Here is a 22,466-nt window from a genome sequence, read left to right on the forward strand (position 1 = left end):
GAAACGAATCTTGAAGCTTGAAATGTGTTTGATGCTCTTAAAATTTAGGGGGAAAAAAGTAACCGGCTGGTACACAAACTGATAAAAAACGTATTTTCTCAATTAGCTTCTTGCCGTGTGTGATGGAGTCTTACATGAACACAAGATTTTCTGCCAAAGTTGGAACAGTTCTCTTGAGAGAAATTTGTTTCTGTGCTCTTCTCAGTGATTTGAAGTTCACTTAGAAACATGATGTCACATATTGGAAAACACCAATCAACATTTTGGATCATTTAAATCAGAAACCTAAGACCGCTGGTGGGATTTCTGGTTATTGTGAATCCATTTTTTTTTGTGTTAAACTCTTAAATACCTAATAATAATTATAATAATAATACAGATGTTTTCTTTTTTAAAGATTATTTTTACAGAGAAATACTTACATATACCAACATTTTTTGAACAGGTATTTATGCTAACGTTAACTATTCTAACAGTTACAAATGAGACAGAAACAAAATATGAGACAGCAGAGATTCAGTCAGAGTTTACTATTAACACATTGTGTTGACTTTGGTGTACTTGTCCTGGTCAAAGCTCGTCAGAAACCAATGTCATATTGGGTTGAAGTGCCGAACAAGTAAAGCTTACCGGGCTTCAGTGCACCACTGTTCCACCGCAGACTGGTGGCTGTCTAAATGCTTGTTTGATAAATAAACTGTTTTGTTCTAGTGTTAAATATTTACAACCCTTTTGAGTCTGAGAGGACATGGGCTGAGTGCAGGCAGGAATCCTTTGAATGTGGGTAAATCTAATAGTTGGGAGCTCTGCCCAGTCTCTTATGTAAGGTACCTCTCCCTGTGTAGTTGGCTCACACTGCCCAGCATGTTGCTCAACAACCTTGCATTTACTAGTGTTTATTCTTGTCAATACTTGATTTAGATTTTTTTGGGGGGGCTACATGTCCCTGATTACACTGTTTGCAGATAAAGTTGGACAGAGCTCAAACCTCAGGGGAATCATCTTATTGCCTCCAGATTGTGCAGTCAAACAAACTGACCAGCTTGTGACCAGCAGCTAACTCAAAAACAAACAATTTGTTGATTTACTGTGCAACCAACTTTACCGTGCAATAAACCATTACAACCAGAAGAACCATAAAGCCATCTCAGATAAAGCTACGCTAAGTGTGTATTTACGCACAAATATGTGCCTTTCACTACTGTAGTTAACAGAACCTCCCCCCACATCTCTAGCATACCTGCAGTAATCAATAAATAATTCAACAAAGACTCCTGACTCAAGCAGACTGAAATGCATTAATTTTATTAGTTTTTATTAAAAAAAATTGTGTTATGTGAATGTGGTTACAGTGTGTGTCTGGGTAAGCAAGTATGAAATTGTCATTTGAAAGACACTTATGTCCTTATGAAGGATGGTTAAGTTTCATTGATAAGTGATTTGTGTGTTTTATCATTTATTTGCATCTAACTGTTAATTTCTATTTATTTTGAGTAGAAAATCCCCATAATGCATTATTACTGTGAAAAGGTGAAACAAAAATGAAAGATTAATCATAGAAAGTACAAATGGTCATGGAAAGCCATATTTTATAGTTGTTTACAACACAGCTGTCTGACCAAGTGATAAATTGAGCACTGCGGCACTGAAAGAAATGTGTACTGTGGAGCAGGAGAGCCAAATAGATGACAACATATATATTTTTATATGCAGTATATCTTATAAATTTATGGGACAGCACTGCAGCCTATGACCTTCATTGTGGAGTTGGCCTCACATAGGAAATTCTCCTTACGACATCTTGCGTAACAGTTTTTTTTTTTTTTCAAGATGTTAAACCCTCTCCTGTGTGTGTGTGTGTGTGTGTGTGTGTGTGTGTGTGTGTGTGTGTGTGTGTGTGCTCTCATCTTTTCATCTTTGGTTGATTTGTTCTTTACCATTAAAAGTTTCCTTATTGCCCTGCACAGTCAAACTCACCATTCTGTGGCCTTTCTATGATTTGGCAAGGAGAAACAGCAGTGAGCATTGCGTAATGAAATCAAAGTGTTATGATAGGAAGGGATTACAGGACATTTGTGAAAAGGTCCTTTGATTTAATAATTCTATTGAACAATCCTTTTAAAGAGTATAAAAAAGAATAGCATTCTGTTTTTTTGGTGCAGTTTATTAGAGGTGATAGTTTTGATTGAAATTTATGAGCCAATTTATTCCCAAGAAATTGCATTGTATCTTTGCAAATTTCTAATTGAAATATAAGAATAACCCCCAAAGCGCTAAAATCAATGGTAGACTTGAAAATGAAAGGATGCCCCTCTAGGCTCAAATAGTTAAAATTTTCCAGTTGATCTCATTATTTAAATAAATATGAAAGGCTTGGTGGGACACAAAGAGACACCCAAGCCTGTTTCTCTGCAGTGTCCTCAGCTGAACTGAGTTCAGTTGTTGGAGGTCTAGTGGTCAATGTGTGTGTGTGTGTGTGTGTGTGTGTGTGTGTGTGTGTGTGTGTGTGTGTGTGTGTGTGTGTGTGTGTGTGTGTGTCTAAATGTCCTTTCTTCAGATGTTCAGAGAGGCTCAGTGAGGAAAAGGCTGGATTACTGACTTCACTGTACTTACTCTATGTCCCGACCACAAGCATTCACATATACACACACGTGCACGCACACACATTCCAAGGATGTTTTTTTTCTCGTTATAAAGTCAAGAGATGTGACTACTTGCACTGATCTCCAGCGACCCATGAAAGGACACGCTGTTCCCTTGTTCACAGATTTATCCTACACTTATACAGTATTCATCACCACTTCTCGTGTGCTTCATATTGATCTTATCTGATCTCATCTTTCTCCCCTTCTAACCCCCTGTCATCTCATTCACGCACACCCCCAAACACACACTCCAACCTCTGTGCCACCCTGTCACTGCGTATCGCTCTGTTGCATGATCGAACCTGAAACAAGTGCTATCTTTCCACCGGGACTCGTTGATGCAGTGTTTCTATTGTAACTGTGGTAAATTGTTTTGTAGAGTTAAAATAAATTTAATACTGAAAATATATCCCTTGTGTAATAAGCCCTTTGCTGGGCTAATGTGGGTTAATGTAGCCTTGAAAACTATTTATCTTCAGTAGGAGGCTGTGGGAAGAGAAATTATAGCTATATTTCCCCTTTATACCCATGTCATGTTTAATCTACTATATGGCTTTTGCTGCAGTCAGGTGTCAAGAAAGTCAAATACTAATACCTATAAGTAATTTTCTGACTCATTTATATTGTGTAAAGTAATGAGCTTTTTGCAGACATTAATGCTAATGATTGTTCTGGTTTATACTATACTGTATAGCAAGTATATGTGGTTAAATGATAAGAGACACTATACAACGGCCATAGCTAAATAAAATGTGTACATTAATTAAAACAATTAAAAACTGCTGAAAAAGGTCACTCAGTCACAATAACAAAGCTAATTCCCCCTGTTGTCTGTAGGTTGACTGGGACCTGCAGCTATGAATCTTGTCATGTGGAACAACGCAGATGTTGATGAAAACCAGTTGTGAAGTGACAGTGAAGAGACAAGCTTGGTAACCAGCAGACAATGGTTTCTTTCCCCCGAGGCCAGGGCGGTGGGATTGAGGGACGGAAGAAAGTGAGAGAAAGACATAGGAGTGGGGAGGGATGGAGGAAGAAACAGAGGGAGGACGTTAGAGAGAAGCATGAAAGGAAACAGGGAAGGAAGGAAGGAAGGAAGGAAGGAGGAGAGGAGGCTGAGAGAGAGGGAGAGAGGGTGGGAGGCAGGGGTTGAGGGATTGCTGAAGGGAGGAGAGATGAAGACCGTGACTGTGGTTGCAGTGGTTACTTCACACACTGTCTGGCTCTCGCATGCACATAGCCTGGGTCACAGGGCCTGCACACAATCTACACACACACACACACACACACACGAAACATGACAGCGTGCCCTTGATTCGGTATAACTGACACAAAGTTAAAAACAGAGAGACAGAGCGAGAGAGGAGAAGAGGAGGGAGAGGGGAGAAAATAGTGAAAGTGGCAGAAAGTGGAGAGAGTAAAAGATTTAAAAGTCAAGAGAGGTCAGGAGTATCTGTGCGGTTCCTCATCCATCTGTTAAATGCGAGAGGACTTGTTTCAAGTGGTTTCAAGCAGCGGAGGAATGTTTTCGTGACAGAAATTATGATCCCAAAAAATCTCCCTATACAGAGAAGTGGTTTAATGCCTTGGGCTTTACAGAGTTAGGCTAATGAAAGACTTTAAAGGATTAATGTCAACAACACATCTATAAGATACGTCCTTCAGCTGTGTTTACCGCTCTCTCTTACAGCTCTGTTTTTCTCTCTTCTGTTTCTGTATTTTCTCCATTTTTCACCCTGTGGAAAGTATTATATCATCTCAGTCTGGGTTTTTACTTTAATTGCGGTTCTCAGCCCTTTTTATCCACTTGTCATAAATTACCATTGCTTTAAATTCATATGTCAAATTTTTACAAGACAGTCCGTTCCTTCTTTGAAGGCCTGGCTGAGTGTGAGAAGATTCTTGACTTTGAAATCTTAATAATCTTTCCAGGTGGAGAGTTATGTCGCTGAAAAAAAGAATAGAGGATGTATGAGATGATGTCAGTGGAGATTCCTTTTAACTTTTGATTCAACATTGTTGATTCGTACACAATAAAAGAGTGTTTAAAATCGCCTTAGAGCTTCGCTGTAAAAAGATGATATCATTTCAAGTCGAATCAGCCTTCTTTGTCTGTGTGTGCACACAAAGAATGTATCAGCATAAAGTGGAGAAATGTTATGTGCCTTTTGACGAGGTAGCAGCCGCTCACACTACGCTCGCAACGCACGCACGCACGCACATACACACTCACACACCGCACTGCACACATACACACTCGCCTGTCCTTAAAAGCAGCCTGGCGTGTGAGTGAATGAGAGAGTGCTCCCAGATTTTCCCATCATTCCTCCCTGTAATCCCCCCAGACCTCCTTCTGAGGGCTGAATTTGCACGCTCACGCTCCCCAGGGGCTTGCACACACGCACAGACACACATGCCAACACACACACACACACACACACACATGCAGGCTCAAAGTCGATTGAAAACCTCTGGTACACTACCTTTGCAGGGGTCTACTTTTTTGATAATCAGAGAGCCGGAATTACGTTTGACAGTGGGGCGCAAACACGCAAGCGCTCAAACACACAAACACTGCACGCATCAGCAGTTTGTTACATATTTAAAAGGCTTCAGCTTCATAACTGTCAAATCCTCACTTCGAGCTAAGACTTAGCTGCAAAACTGGTGGGTAGTCATAATGCTTTTTTAACAGCATCAGTCCCCCCCCTTTTTTTTTTTTAAGTTTGTGGCACTTTAAATGAGCTTCAGGAGTCAGATCTTGGCATCAAACTTGCAACTCTAGGGGAGCGTTCATGCATGGCTGTTTGTCTGCGTCTATTTTTGTGCTTCTCTGTGTGTGTGTGTGTGTGTGTGTGTGTATGTGTGTGTGCGTGTGCGAGGCCAGGGTGAGTAGGCTGATGTGATTAGCCAGAGCCAGTGGAGTGAATAATATTGTGTCTGCCCTGACTAGGAAGAGATGGAATGTAGCTGCTGCTCTTTATTATACTGTAGATCATCTACTCCACTATCAGATACACGCTGACTCAAAGTGTGCACACTCGTACACAGGCAAAGACATCAGCTCACAATCTTTTCCTATACAGCCCACTCACACACACAAAGTGCTATAAAGGAGTGGCTATGTGTCACATAGGGCTGCCATTTTATGTGCATGATGCTCTCATTCCTGTGTGTGTGTGTGTGTGTGTGTGTGTGTGCGAAAACCTCTTTGCTATTATTGACATTGCTAAGATCCAATATTCATACGTGCTTTACAGCAATCTATGACCTCTGTTTCATGTATTGTATGTCTTTGTTTTTGAGGGATTAGTAGTTCCAGCAGAATCCTTGTTGCTGTTCAGTCTTTTGAGAGCTCCCTCAAACAGCCTTTTCCACTAACTCTACCTGCATAAACATTGGCGAGAAACTGTCAGTTCCTCAACTTGTCCCTGGCTGGATTAAGATTTACGCTGCTTTACATCTTATCAGCCGGACCAGCTGCTGGAGTGACATATTATATTTGGACGGAAAAATCAACAAATCACCCATTCTAGATATCTCAACTGCATCTCACTCTTTCTCTCTCTCTTCCTTTTCCTTCCTCATCCCCATCTCTCTTTCCCCAGAGACATTTGGGAGTGGTGTTATATATTCTTTATGCAGCCCATAAGCTGCGAGGATCATAAAAAAAAGCATGTCTAAATATTATGAGAGCTTTTTGGATCATGACAGATCTAAATGTGCAGAATTCAGAAAGTCCTGCACCGTAAAAACATTTAATGCAATCTTATGTGTGAGAGAGAGATCATTTAGCATTTATTTCACTCAATAAATGTTAAAGCTCAACATTAATGTCTGTGTGTCACTGCATGTTGTTTTTTTTAAATGCGTGAACATGTGTTTCTCTGATTTTGTATTTGGTGTTGCAGAATTTTTTGTATTTGCTTGGGTGTCTTCATTTACGTCTAGGGCACAGAGGGTCTTTTTAAACTCCGCAAGCTAAAGCAGCCAGCGACTGCAAACATGTTATTTGGTCTCATGTGGGAATCTTAAGGCATTTACAGCAGAGTGAGTAATGGTTCAAGTAACAGATGGAAGACTGTTGTTAAATAAGGGAAGGAGTTATTTAGTCCTAGGGCGGTTTCTATTTGAACATGGTTTCAGATGTTGCTGATGACCTGATGCTACACTTATCTTCTCATTACACTGTGGAAGCTTGATCCTGTCAGAGGTATTTGGATTAACAGTTTTTTTTACAGCTCAGCACAGTACTCTTATTACACAGCAATATATCTTAATGACTCAATGCTTCAGTGTGTGTGTGTATGTTGCCATGTTTATTCCTATAGTTATTCCTGTGTGTGTGTGTGTGTGTGTGTTAACAGGGAACTATTGATAGAGTCCAATGGCAGAGCCCTGACCAAGTTGGAGGAAGACTGCAGACAGCAAATGGCCTCAAAAGTAATTCTTTAACAATACTAACAATAACCTTATTACTACTGACTGACAATAACCAAGAACAATAGCAAACCAATTTGTACATTATCTAGATAAAATGAAGTAAAATAAAATAAACACTGGTCCAGACTCAGTATCAGCACATAGTCAGTAAGTTCATCTTTCTATTTAAGTAAAGGTTTTACCAGTATAATTGAACTACCTTGTGTAACTGGATATTGGTTATATGGTCTAAAGATGTTTTAATTGAGTGTGATGAGACATTTCGTTCCAGTGTGTTGAATTAAATAGATGTTAGGACGGCTTCCAGGCCATTGTCACAGTTCAGAGGAGTTTAAGAGGGAGGATCCTGACACACACAATGTGGATAAGATTATGAGGCTCCAAGACCACCAGTCTGTTTGACACCAGATAAACTAAATACACACACAAAACACACGCACAAAAGCAGTCTGTCTTTTATTAGTCAAACAGTGCAGTAGTGTCTGCTTGTCTGGCGACAAGAGTCACTGAGGTTTAGTTGAACGTCACAACAAAGAGGAACTTTCACCCAAAAAAAGAAAAAGAATAGCATTAAATCACTGTTTATTATTATATAGATATTATTTCTCTCTCATTTGTAACTTTTTTTTTTAGCGCAATGTTGGGAATCTGAGATACCAGTGGGCCATTATCACTACAGTACATGATTCTCTTAAGCGAAGGGTTAAAAGTCTTTAAACTTCAGTTCTGTTTGTCACTATGTTCACTTGATATGTACTTTAGCTTAACCACTGACCCAGTTCAGCTGCAGAAAAACATTTAACCCCACAACTTGCATCACAGAAACCCACTGTGTCATCAAGCATTTTTGGTCACAGTAATCAAAGAGAAACTGTAATAGAATAGATGAGAGAATTATGTTTGGCTCAGTCTATTCTATTCTCCCATCCCAGATGGGACAAAAAGTACCAAACATTCTGTAGATATCACAAGCCATGACAGATCAACAAACACACTAAAATATAGGCTGCACATGTAAAGACTAACGTTAGGACGGCTCCCACGCCCGTCCATACAGATTGCTGTTCAGATGGGCTTCCTGACTTCACATGGGCTTATACCCATGGAAAGGAAGTGGTCACTCTGGCAGCTGTGTACATACACACTCTCACACACGCACACATACAAAAGGATACACACAAACCATCCATGCTCCTCACACATACCCAGCAAAGAGGAAGTGGTGTTTTCTCATTTGATCCATCACACGCAATCTTAGTCTTTCATACAGTCTCTCTCAAACCGCAAGGATAATACACACGCACACACAGGCTCAAATATACACATTTTCACACGCCAATCTGTCTTTAGTTTTCTCTGGCGCCCACATCCACTATTTCTTTTTTCACACATGCATAAATGCACACAGGCGCGCACACACACAGATAAACACACACAGCCACAGTGATCCCAGCCCATGACACTGCTGCACAGTTTGTGTGATCTTCTAGAAAACAAGGTAGCCTTGGCCAAGCCTGACTAAAAAATATGTCACATACAACTTTGACACCACTCTTACAAGAGCCAATGCTGCCGTTTTATGTCCTCAATATTTGACTGCCGGAGTCACACTGGAGTCATTGTCACACTCAACAAAGCTTTTCCATAACCAAAATCCCCCTCATATATTACGAATAGGGTTAAGGCATTGTTTCTATTTAGAGCTCTCATAGGAGTGATATATATATATATATATCGCAACATGGAAGAGGTTAGAGACTATTAAATGTGTTTACAGAAGCACTGGTTTGTTTTAAAAGGTTAAAACGCGATGCCAAACCTTTTATAAAAACCTTCCTATGCAGCTACAAAAACTTTCAACGGTTTTCATTAGACACATTTTCAGGTTGTATGAGTTTTGTACCCAGCAATTTGATACACCACTGCTGTCTCCTCATGTCTGTCTCTGCACTTTTTGTTAAACTGTGACAAAGCTTTGTGTGACCTTCCTCCTTCCTGTTTATATCATGAAAAAAATCAACATTTCACGGTCTCTTTTAGGACTCTGAATTAGAGACAGGCCGTAGGATGTGGGCTAGACTGAACTTGGATTTATTTTGATGATGATGAAAAGTTTATTTTATATGGTCAGAAGTCTCTGTTTTAAATTGCAAGTCTGCATGTGCAATAGTGTTGTCATCATTGTGTGTCAGAATGAACATGCACACTTTAAACAAGTGTGTAAATGTATCTTTTGTCCTCGTCTTTGTTTTTGTAGCTGGCTACAGCCCTGGAGGAGCATAGAACCCAGAATGCATTGCACCTGAGGGAGCAGATGGAGGAGCTTTGCAGGGAGGTGGAGTTAGAGCGGACAACTGACAAGGAGAAGAACCAACTGCTGCTTCTGCAGTACCAGCGAAACAGCACACAGCTTCAGCAGAAGGTGCCTACCTGTTTATTGAAAATGAAAATAAATAAAAATGGCCACTGAACACAACATTGCATTGCAAAAATATATCAATGAAATGCGTTTGTAATAGGCAGATTATTATTGTATTACAATATGAAGATTCTTCAATTTTTTTCACATGCCCATCTCTTCAGCTGTCCTGCTCCACCCCCTTCCTCTTTTCACATCTTTCAGTCACCATATTTTAAGAAGAAATGAGAATAGATGACGGGAAGATCACCCTGTGGTTGCAGAGATTATAAGAATGGGTATATATATTTTTTCTTGTCTTCTCCTTCTTTCTTCTCCATTGGTTGCTTCACTTCCCTCTACGTACATCCACTGTCTGCATGTCTGTTTTCTCTCTGTGACTTTCTGCCTTCCAGGACTTCAAGACCAGGAGTTCCCACTTTGTTCCTGCGTGTAATACATGTCTGAATACTTTATGTTACTGTCTGTATTCCTGTTTATGTCATATGTTTGTGATTCAGTCCCTCACATGCCTTCTGCATTATTGGAACCACTATTATGAACACACTCTCTACAGATTACTGACATACACACACGCATGCATGCAGACAGTGTGGATGACACTGTGGTTAGTTAGTGTGTGTACAGAGGGGATAATAAAAGATGAAAGAGATGGTGAGATGTGTCAGACTTTTACAGAAGAGAGTTGGGATGAGGCAAAAGAAAACAACGACACATTAGGTGAACAGGCTTCTTACTATTACCCACACCCTCGAATAATATGTATCCGCTTACAGCATTGCCGCTTTTAGTATGAGTAACAACCAAAACACACGGAAGTTTTAAATGTACTGTACTGAAAACCACTAATATGACAGGTGGTGACTGTTAATGAATTTCCGTAGTGTAGTTAAATTGAGAATCCGGACTTAACGTCTTCCACTCCCACTGTGTCTGGCACTGCAGAGTCCCCTCCTGCCCCCTTCCTGCGCAAAAGCTAGATGAGGTAACAGAAAACATGTTGCCCGCTGCATATGACACAGATTTGATGACATTTATGTCACCTTGATTTCCCTGTAATCTGTGCAACACATTTAGGTGAGTGAGTGTAAAAACCAAGAGAACACTGGAAAAACTGAATTTCTTGCTGTATTTGAGAAACAACACGTGACGATGCGACGAATGCTATTTATGAATGAGTGAGTAAAAAGCAAATCCATAGCCATCCGTTTCTGTGGCTTTTCTTTCCAGTTAACAGTTTTCGACAAAACACATTAACAGTTAAGTAGTCATAATTAAATGCACAAATTGGAACAGATTTTTTTTTTTTTTCTCCAGATGGAGGAGAGAGAGCAGGAGCTACGAGAACTGCAAGACGAGCTGCAGGAGGAGAGGAGGAGGAGAGAGGAGACACACCAGGAGCTGCATCGTTGCCAACAGCAGGAGGCACTGCAGCTGAGCCAAGCTAAAGCTGAACTACAGCTGATGACTGAGAGGAATGCTGAACAGCAAGAAGAGGTGTGTGTGTATGCCTTTGTCTGTACATGTGTGTTTCTAATTCGTTTCCATTGTTTTGAATTGTCTTTACAAGAAAAAGAAAAGAGAGAAAAGTTTGCATTTGCCTAATATATTCTACTGGTGTGTTTCTGTGCTAACCCTATTCAAACAGACGAGGATTAAATTTAGTGAGTGTGTGTTTGTGTGAGTGTGGTCAGAGCAAAAGGATGTGAGTGAGAGAGTTTAAATGGGGAGAGATAGAGGCCGACAGAGTTCATATTTCCTTTGGCAGCAGAGTGTGCAGTGATGGATTTCTGTGGCAGCGGCGTGCGAATGGAGCTGACTTAAATTGTGAAAAAAAAAGTGAAAAGAGGGAGGCAGCGTATAGCGGGATGGAGCGTACATATGAAGAGCCTGAAGAAAGTCAACTGTGTATGTGTGTGAAAACAAAGAGATTGAGGGAGAGAATGTAATGAACAAGAGTTAAGACATTTTGTAGTGTATATGTCAGTCTTTGTATGTTTGTGTTAACACTGTCTCCAGGCAGGACACTTCTCACGTTGCCGTCTAGCTTGACTTTCCCTGGATTGTAATTTATTTTTGCTTTCATCTACTTGAGAGGGAAAGTGTTGTCACAATTTAGAGTGAAATTGTCCAGCAAAATATTCAAGTGTAAAATTTTATTTAAAGCAGTATTAATTTACTCCGCACAAGCTGTAAACACAACATTCACATATACAACAACCACAGGGCAATGTCGTGTCGTGTTTGTGTCCACCTGATGAATGAATATTCACTCTCTGTTTAGCTTTGTTTTTCATCTCCACCACCTCCTTCCAAGGTTCTTTAGCTGCTAAATGTTCCGCAGTGTTCACCAGCTAGTCGCTAACTTTGTCTGCTATTTGGTGCTGGGCAGGTAGCGTACAGCTGGTTTATCAGTCTTTTCGCTGAAAACAGCGCTGATGAGTGCGATGAGATTGACGTCAAAACAATGAGCTCAAAGATGATAACTACAAGTGACCCCTGTCACATTACATTCAATCTTAAATCAAAAACACAGCCGGTTTGTGTTGTGTACAAACAATACACTTGTGAACAAACCTTAAAGTCTTAAATACATATAAAACCGTCAGCCAAACACTATATTCATAGTAAACAAAATGTAAACACTACCAGTGGAATTAGAAATGAGTCGGTGACGAGCTCACTCAATAGACTTTTGTATTTCACAGTTAACAGCTGCACTGCAGTATGCTGAACAAATGTGACTACACTGTCCATTGTGCGCCACCAAAGACGATTCATTGAAGGCTGTGAACAGCGGGTCTTTCTGTTAGGGAAAATGGTTCAATTTTAAAGCTGGAGCATGATTCAGTTAATGTGGATGATTCATTAATACACCAGTCAACCAAAATACCCCAAAAAACACATTAATCAAAGTGTGAGATGGGCATCCATTCCTAGTCTAGAAAGGTCACTAAGTCAAGTCAGTGCCTCCTGTCCTCCCCTCCTTCTCCTCCTCCTCACTCTCTCATCCAGCTCAGCTTTGTACTGCTGCAGTCTGACAGCCTTCTGACAGCTCTCCCTTTTTGTTCTCCCACTGTCTCTTTAACTGCCTCCCTCTCAGAGTGCCTGTCCAGATAGGTTCAGCCAGTTCAAGGTGCCCTGATGCCAATTTCACAGCTGACATGCTCTTTTATGTCGTTTATGGACCTTCAGCACAGCAGCTCCATCCCCCCACCACCCTTTTCTTTCCGTTCTCATCTAATTTAAAGGGGCCACTTTTTACTGTGCTGCGTCTGTAGTTTTAGAGCAGATCAATCAGTCTAATCCCTTCAGATGACCTTTTTTATATTTATTTCTTTCCGTATCCCTGACCTTTTGACTCCGTTCTTCAGTTCTGTCTCTAATGATCTCTCTTCAAACCCGAGCTTCTGTCATCTATCTTCTATCTAGTCTATTTTTTTTTTACCTCTATAAAAGTTGTATTGATCTATGGATGTTTGTATGTGTGTGTGTTGGTTAGAGATAATCAGGTTTTGATCATGACCTTGTGATATCGCTCTGTTGCCAAGATACTGGTGCAATGTCAACAAGGCGTTTTCATCATTAAGCGTCGGGGCATGTGAGTGACCTTTCACCCAGTCAAACAACAAAATAGCAATCATTCTCTTGGGATGAAAGAGTCATTTTAGGACCGAACAACAAAAATCTGATTCATTTTCAAAACATTTGAACTATGCTGTAATGTTTCAAGTGTCTAAACGACACATGTGCCTTTTTCCCCAGAACGGACCCTAAACTTTGTTGTCTCTACCAACAAATGCTGAACCTGAATTTATGAATGTATGTGGCCACTGCTCATGGGTGTATCCAATAAATCAGCACACCATTGTCACCACTTTACTACCAGGAGTACAATCTTGGTAAACAACACATAAGCAGACAGAGTTTTAATGTTAGTCACTGAAATTTTGGATAGTCTTTACCATTACAGTATCGTTGAACATTTAATAACAATCTGTGTGTGAATGTTTCATATCTGGTGGCTTTATTGACAAAAGGAATGAATTGAAAATATTTTTATATTAGGTTTAAATGATGAATTATAGATGAATGTCTTTAAGCAGTGGCGTCTGACAATAGTTTTGCAGATGTTTTAGATGTTATATTATTTTGTTTCAAACTTTTACAGCCTTATCTCTCTAGCGCCATCATTACCTCCAATAAAAGTGAATATATAATTTTGTACAAGCATGTCATTCTATGGCTGGTACAGTAGGGGGATGAAGTTGGAGATAAGTAAAGATTAAGTGTGTAACGTGGACACACACCTAAACACACTCTGGAAGTTCAGTCTGAATATCTTGCCTCCCTCCTTGTCTTTCTTTCCATCTTTCTTTCTTTATGTTGTTCCATGTCTCTCCCTCCCGCTACCCGATCTCTCTGGCTTTGTTGCAGATGGACTTGGACAAGAGGAAAAGGTCACTGTGTCTGAAAGAAAAGAACCTTGACCTTTAACCTCCCAATAACAGCACTGAGGTCACACAATACACACACAAGGTCAAGATTTTGTGTGTGTGTCTGTGTCTGTGTGTGTGTGTGTGTCTGTGTGTGTATCTGTGCATTTTATATCTGCATATGGGTGTGCTAGTCCCTCTTAATGCAAGCCTTAAAGCAGCTCTACATACTGTATGATGATGAGGATCTTAGATTAGATTAGAGGGCGGCTGTGGCTCAGGAGGTAGAGCGGGTTGGCCGTTAATCGGAAGGTCGGCGGTTTGATCCCTGGCTCCCCCTGGTTGCGTGTCGAAGTGTCGGAGGTAGAGCGGGTTGGCCATTAATCGGAAGGTCGGCGGTTCGATCCCTGGCTCCCCCTGGTTGCGTGTCGAAGTGTCCTTGGGCAAGATACTGAACCCCGATTTGCCCCTGGCGGCTATTCCGCCAGTGTATGAATGAGTGTGAATGTTAGTTTCCGTTTGAGCAATTAGGCTCAGTGTATGAACGTGTGTGACTTGTGAATGCAGATGTAGTGTAAAAGCGCTTTGAGTGGTCAAAAAGACTAGAAAGGCGCTATACAAGTACGGAGCATTTACATTGTGTGTGTTACCAGTGGAATGTGGTTTACAGTGTCAGATTAAAAGCAGGGGCTCTGTGGGCCTGCGTGTGACGTCCATCTACAAGCCCTATAATTCTGCTCTCACTAGGAGCCCCTAATGATGGCTGTGACTGGCATGCACAACATCACACACACATACACACATCGGATCTAACACATACCAGCATTTAAAGAGACAGGAAGGAGGCTCACGCTCTTGAATACACACGCAGAAAGGAAGTGGCCAAACATGTGTTCGCAAACTGTCACACACACTCACAATAATTGCATACAATGGAAGAAGGCACACTGCACATGGAACATGGATATAGTGGCATATAGACACCTATTAACATAATAGTCCCATAATTGACAATTACTGACACATAGAAAGACAACCGTTCACAACAAAATAAGAGTGTAAGAAGAGTGCATGTGCTATTTTTCCTTCACTGTTGGGGATTTCCCTCACTGAACAGATTTGGACACACACGTACAGAGATCCCCTACAGCTATATGTACACATTGACAGACAGATTTGGGCGTATAGACCAGTATAGAGACTGTATTTTAACTTCAGAAACACACACATAACTCCCATTAAGGCAACATATGTTTACGATCATCCCTCAACCTGTAATCTTTCTGCATGACGGCAGGAGGGACCAGATTACTGGTGAAACTGATGGACGCGATGAATGTTGACTGTAGAGTCTGGCTAGTCTGAATATTAAAGGCTCACAAATAACACCTACTTTAGTGCGGCATTTTAGTTCCATTTTATTCATCTGGCAAGATCAAGTGGTTTCATAGTATATTTGACACCATGTGATTTATGACATGATGAACGGTACAGATCAATGGCAGCACAAGTGGATCACATTAAAGTTACCCTGTAGATGTATTGGATTGGAAGCTTAATATTTTCCTTTCAAATTGGTCAAATTGTTTTGCTTTACTTTTGAAAGTCGACATTACCCATTCTTCTTCCTAAAAATGAGAAGTTAAATTAATTGGCAATAAAAATGCACACTGGTTTTGCTGCTACAGCCTACAGGTCTGGTATCAGCAGAGGCTCATGATGGCTAATGTTAGCAAACCTTAAATAGATATTGCTGTTTAACTGGCATTACTGAGTCACTTCGCTAACTTTATGAATCTTGTGTTTGAACTATGTTTTAGATTGTAGCATTAATCTGATTATTACTTGTAACCACAGTGGCTGCTGTTCAGCAAGACTAACATAGTTACAGTAAAGTAGCCTACAGTGTAATGTTCTTGATGCGAGTGAAGCCTTCCTTGTTTGAAAATGTGACAATTAGAATGTAATATAGCTTTTACTAAAACTGCTCTAACAATCTGTACGTCACCCCATCGACACATTTTGTTCTTGTTTCAACAGGACGTATGTGTCAAATGTGAGAGCCAGTGCCTGATGATTTGTGCAGAGTAAATTACATTAGGAGTTCATGCAGAATGCCTAAATCTTCCACTGAGGGTCTATTAAATTCTTGTATTTAGGTTTGTCACCCGACCATTTCGGGATGCATACAACATGTGTCTGTTATCAAACAGCAGATGGACGTAATGATGTAAACCATCCAAATGGCACGTGTTTGTAATTAAATGAGCCAGTAAGCAGTATATATGGCTGTGTGCCATATTGGTAGGAAATGCTTGTAAACTCATGAGAATGCTATGAAGAGCCCCTTGGACCCAGGGACGGAGTGACCAGCTTTCATTTTCCTTTTTTTCCCTTAATCTGCATTTGTATGAACAGTTTGTGTGTATCTGTATTTGAGTCTATAGCGTGTTGTGTCCGTGTGCACCATTTTGTGTGCAGTTGTTGTTTATGTCTGTGCTTGTGCCAATTTGTCAGTGTCAGCGAGCTGTTCATAATGATCCCCTTTATCTTCTGCATCCAAGCTGCCCTTCATCTTTAAGGAAAACAATTTCCTTCTTTGTTTGTTTTCTTTTTGCGTGTCTCTCGCCTCAATCTCTTTCATTATATTCCTCTCTCTCTCAAACCATATTCATATATTAATATATATAAAATACATATTTATTGTCTCCCCCAGCCCTGCTCTCTCTCTCTCTCTCACTACAAAGAATGCCCTTCAATTATTCAGCCTCATAGTCAGTCTACAGATATTAGTAGGCTTCCAGACACCATAGGCTCTGGAGTTAGGATTAACACAAACAGAAATGTAACAAAAAAATTGGCGTTATCTCTTTACAAACAACAGCTAATGCTCTTTTGTTCTTTGTCTCTGTATAGGCACAATGATACCAACCTCACTGTGATATCAACACTGTTTGTTTAGTACACAACTCCTCCAAAGCCACAAATTTTAGTTTTTACATTTCTGTTAATGTACGAGTTCAACATACGAGATACAACTTGTAATGTCTATATGTCCATATTACAGGCGTTGGTATGTGTGTTTTTGAACTTCGACCAGAGCGTGCTGCTGTTTTCAGTCTTTATGCTAAGCAAAGCCAAACACGGCCTGACTCCAGCCTTGTAGTTCACATTATATTGATATTCTAAACTCTCGTAAAGAAAGCGAATAAGCTTATTTCTTAACACTTTTGAATTATTTCTTTAAACCTGAAATAGATGAAGATATCCTTTTATGTATGTTAATTCAAGAAAGGCTCAAATACTAAACTAAATGACTTGCTCAAATACTACTTCTTGATCTACTCTCTCTCTTACCACCCTCCAGGTGGCGTTACTCCAGGAGACAGTAAGAAGGGAGTGTGAGGAGAGGGAGGAACTGACTGCTGCTCTGTCTCAAGCTCAGGAGGAGCTCCTTGGGCTGCGATCCCTAGCGTCTCATCAGGGCTTCTCCAGGTCTCCTCCAAACCCCATGGAGAGAAACCCAGGGAACAAGCATTTCCATCTGCATAGTCAAGCCCGGTTACCTCTCACTCGCTCGTCAACCCCCCCGAACACACTCCGACCCTCCCCTGCCTGCGCAGACAAAGACAGAGGCCAGGGCACAGATGGAGGAGGTGCAGGGAGGAGTTTGGAGTCCTGGAATCGCGGTGTGGTGTTAGGAGGAGGGAAAAGGGGAGAGGGGACACTGCCCAGACTGAAGCAGCACAGGGAGCGAAGTCAAATGTAAGGACAATTTCATGATGGAGAGAAAGGAGAGACTGTAGAAAGCAATCAGTTGTTGTGCCTGTTCAAAATAAAACATAATTTTAGTGTTTTTTAATAGTAATTTAATAGTATTTTTATAACTCCTTTAAAATTAGTAAAATATCCCTGTAATTGTGAACTCTAAAAGCCACACACACACACACACACACACACACATATGTACACGTAAACAGACACTTACTACACAACTACTGAGTCCTGTTCGTACACCAGTAAACTCCCAGGACCCACACCCTCCAACAGACTTGCACTTGTTTTCTCACAACCTACTCACGCAGTCTCCCTGGCACGCACAGGATTTCACAAACACCCACATGTGCACACATACACACAGACACACACACAGGCAGCCTGTCACAAGGGTAGGGTTGAAGGAGCATGACAGCGTATCCCCTGCCTCCCGTGGACACAAACAAAAGGCAGGCAAACACAAAAGAAACTGTAAGGCAAGTACCCCTAGAGACACACACACACGCACACACACACACGCACAACAATTACCCAGCACTCTTCCCTCAGGCATTGGATGTTATTGACATCATTCACTCCATGCAAGGTATTTCCACCCCCCTCTCTCTCTCACTCTCTCTTCCTCTACATTTGGGATGAATTGGCATGATGGGAGAAATGCGTGAAGTGTGTGTGTGTGTGTGTGTGTGTGGGGGGGGGGGGTGGAACTAATTTCCCCCCGCTTAATGGCACACATGGAAAGCTTTTGGTCTGACTTCCCCGTGTCCCTCTCTTTCCAACCCATCTGCGAGACGATGCCCGTGCACGTCTCTACAGAAAGGTGGGACGATAATGATTTTATCCTGCCAACGCTTCCTGTCTTTGCCAAAACACACACACGTTTATCTGCTAAACAGCTCAGCCCGTGTGGAGAGGATGTTCTGAAATACAAAACAATGAACATACTGTGCCATTAAAAGCTAATTTTCTACCTCCTCCATTTTTGACAGAGGGTTAAATTGAACTTTTCCTACCACACATAACAAAGTGGTGCATATTTTTTCCTGATGTTGACTGTTGTGAATTCTCAGGTGAGAAATTCTTGAAAATGAATCTTAACGAATCTTAATAAATCTTAACTACTCCACAATTAACAATCCCTTGCTGCCCCTTTATTAAAAAAAAACAACAAAAACAATACATATTCCCTTTGTGTGGCAAAGGTAGTGTTTTCTTTTGTGCTTTGCAGCTGACTTCTTGTTGCCTTCCTGTGTGGCCTTGTGTGTGTTTGTGTCTCCAGCGAGCGATTGTTTCTGACCTAACAGCACCATCGCTCACTTTTTGAAATCACGTAATGTCATTGAAGGACATCGATTGTATGGTCATCATCACAATGTATGTGTGTGTGTGTGTGTGTGTGCCTTTATGTGTGAAAGAGGAAGACATTGCATGCTTGTGAGAGTGTGCACTATATTCCTAGGGGTGGTCATTGTTAGAACATTTTCAACAATAAGTGCCAGTGTAATATCTTAAGTTTCTGTACCAACAACGGCTCACATTTTCCCACTTCTGACCTTTGACCTTTCCTTTTATCCCTGTTAAACTTCCTCCCACCATGACCTGCATGCCTGCCGTGTATATGAGGAGATAACCTCTTTCGATGCCAGTCAAAAGCGTTAACGCACTCTCCCTGCTCCTACTCTTTCCCACAGCACACACTCTCCCTGTCACTGTGTCTGCTCTGACCACACACACTTTCTGCCTCCCTCAAAACACAAACAGCCATCTCTGTCTCTGTAGCTCTGGCACACACACATAAATCTGTCTCTGTGTCAATATTCTTTTAATCTCTTTGGCTTTCTTTTAGTAATCAACCCCTTGGACCCTGTTAGTAAAAAGCAATTCCCTCTCAGCCTCTCCTTACTTTATTTTTGATTCAGTCAGCTCTCTCTCTTTTACCCCCGCCGCTCTTTTACTGGGGTATTTTCCTTTGCTCATGCCCTTGCTTTGTAGCCCTTGACCTGGTGTCCTTCCTGGTTTGTGTACTTGAGAGAGAGCCATGGGCAATGTGTGTGAGAGAGATCTGGCCTGAACAGACACAACTCCTTGAAGTGCTTTCCACATATTGATGTGTGCGCAACAGGCGCATAGCATAAAGCCCAATTACGTTGACACGAATGACATTTTGATCGCTCTCAAACATTCAAATTTAATCACCCTTAACAAATGCCCACACTCACAAACATCCATGTGTACACACACGCTATGCCATGCAGACACATTTGGAGTGTGATCTCGCAGTAATTATCATAGCGGGGCAGGCATGCACACGTGTCCCTGGGGAATCTGTGTAAGTTGCTCGTAAAAACACACACACTCCAGGGAGTGGCGTGTGTGTGTATAACTAAGCCCTTGTTCGTCACTAGGGCGTCCCTGAACGCCTCGCTCCTGCGTCGTTATGGTTGTTCCGGAATTCTGCCGTCCCGTGAGCCCTCCCACACCCTATAATCAGTGACACCCGGGCAACTGGAGAAAGAATGCACAGTATTCTTGTCGTGGTGGAAACTGCGTAAGTGCGAGGGCCGAAGGTGCTGGTTGTAGGTGTTGGTTAATGATAGGGACAATGAGATCTCAGTCTGCCACCTCATGCGGTGTATTAGTAACACTGAGGCATGTCTGTCCCTTACATACCCCATAGAGCCTCAAATAGGTTATGAAAGTAATGCTATGTTTGCATGATTACAATAGCTTCAGACGCATACACACGCAAATACATACGAGCTCAGGAAATAACCAATCAATGGCAGTATTTAACTGTTAGTTACGCAATAATTTGCTCTTGGGCTTCTACTGACACCCCCAACCCCCGTTTCCTCCCTCTGTGAGTTGTGCATGTACCCTGCTGTCCCCATGTACACTGCACACAGCAGACTAAACGTGGATATTTCACTATATTTGCCTGTAGGAAAAAAATGAGCTCTTGTTGCTGGAAAACTACCTGGCCTTTATAATTGCCGTGTGTTAGTTTGTGATAATGATTCAAAACAACTTTCTTTAGGAAAATGAACATAATATAAACCAGTTAGGTCACAAGATGATTAATAGGATAGGAAAATCCTTGTTTTGTTTCACTAATTTGAATTCCTCTTAATTTTTCAGACTTTAATCTTTGCTTCTTTTTTTTGGTGAAATATTAGATTGTTTGACCTCTAACAGGTATTCAAATTAAACAATCTAAGACATGTACAGGGGGAAATCACTTTTTGGTGGCAAGCTGTGATGGAGGTTAGGTAATAATGCAGGATCCGCCACAGTTGATATTTAACTTTAGTGGTGCAGATCCCCTAACAATTTAGCAATGAATCAAATTACCAAATTACTTGCAATGACACTTCGGAGACAGTAAACCAGCAAATAAATATTTGTGAATGTAGATACACACACACACACACACACACACACACACACACACACACACACACACACACACACACACACACACACACACACTACAGCGGTGTTGGCCCATAAGTCAGTTGTTGGCAGTAAAACTGAAAACATTGCAGTCAAGTGTCCTGAAGCATCAGGTTGTTGGTGGGGATTTGGTACAAGGTTAGTTGAGTCCTTACAGAATCTTTCAATAACCCACTGCTTCACTTCACTCCCAACTCTTTAACTGGTGTGTCTCTAGTTCTCTCTGCTGTCCGTATTTAGTTACTGCAATGCTTCAAGGCTGTAAAATCCCAGAGGCTCAATGGTTAAGTGAACACAATGTTCCCTTTACTGGCAGTTCACATAGACACAATCACAATCACTGCCAGAGGCTGGCACCAGTGTCAACTTAAAGTTAATAGGCTAATTTGTCTGAACCCAGCTTGTCCTGTTTTTCCTATATGTGTTGCTGTATATTTAAACGGTTAAATTTGCAAAGTAGATATTACTGACGTCCTATACACTGTGTGTAAACTAGGCATACAAACACTGATTTCTTAATAAAATCCTCTAAATTGCTGCTGTTACTTTTTTTCTTTTTAATTGGCGGATGGATATGTTCTAGAGGTAGTGGTGAGCAGTCCGGACTTTCCCGTAAAAGACGTCACAGAAACCGTAGGTGGTGAGTCGCTTCCTCTGCTGCCTTCGGGTGATGTGGGAAACATAACAATGGCGATAATTAAAATCTAATACGATGCTTGTATTACCGACATGTGATGTGAAGTTTAAGGAGCAACGTTTATCGGAGTATTGCTAGATTTAATGGTTAAATGAGTCCCGGTTTAATAACAGATAGGCTACCATTACTTGACTAAATTGAAATATATATTATTTATACATGTGTAATACACATTTTGTTATGTTTATGTTATAGGATTTGTTGTCTTGAAACAGTTTTGACCATAGGCAATAGTCTATGGTTCTAGACCAAAAACTATTTTAGTCTTAGGGTGGAGCTCTTGAAGGCATGGGCTAATGGACCATCTATAATAAGGAAAACAGTGGAGACTGTTGATTTTAGGCCATATGATCTGTTTATTAACTTTGTTTAGACTATGTCAAGAGTGTATGGTGGCAATATGTAGACAGGTGGGATACAGGAACAAAATTAAGAAAGTAAATTGGCGAACAATTGATAAGCAATGAGAGGTTGTAGTGTAAATATGTTACATCCCAGTACAGTCTGTGACGAATTTAAACATGTAGTTTCGGTTAAATTGCTCAATATTGCGACACTGTTTTTCCACCGCGGATGTGCACAAACGTTTAAGCCGC

General features: G+C 41.0%; 1 protein-coding gene across 1 annotated transcript in view; it reads left to right on the top strand.

Moving 5' to 3' along the window:
- Positions 1-21,709, top strand: part of lekr1 (leucine, glutamate and lysine rich 1) — a 73,161-nt gene extending 51,452 nt beyond the window's left edge. The window contains exons 9-12 of the mRNA XM_038693816.1: positions 7,013-7,088; positions 9,346-9,510; positions 10,825-11,004; positions 17,311-21,709. Coding sequence (XP_038549744.1) covers positions 7,013-7,088; positions 9,346-9,510; positions 10,825-11,004; positions 17,311-17,712 — 823 coding nt within the window. The 3' untranslated portion in view covers positions 17,713-21,709. The remainder of the gene's footprint in view (positions 1-7,012; positions 7,089-9,345; positions 9,511-10,824; positions 11,005-17,310) is intronic.
- Positions 21,710-22,466: the final 757 nt, after the last annotated feature.

Source organism: Micropterus salmoides, unplaced genomic scaffold (genome assembly GCF_014851395.1).
Source record: "Micropterus salmoides isolate LMB-PRFRI ecotype aquatic unplaced genomic scaffold, ASM1485139v1 Ms_hic_scaffold_3, whole genome shotgun sequence".
Lineage (NCBI taxonomy): Eukaryota > Metazoa > Chordata > Actinopteri > Centrarchiformes > Centrarchidae > Micropterus > Micropterus salmoides.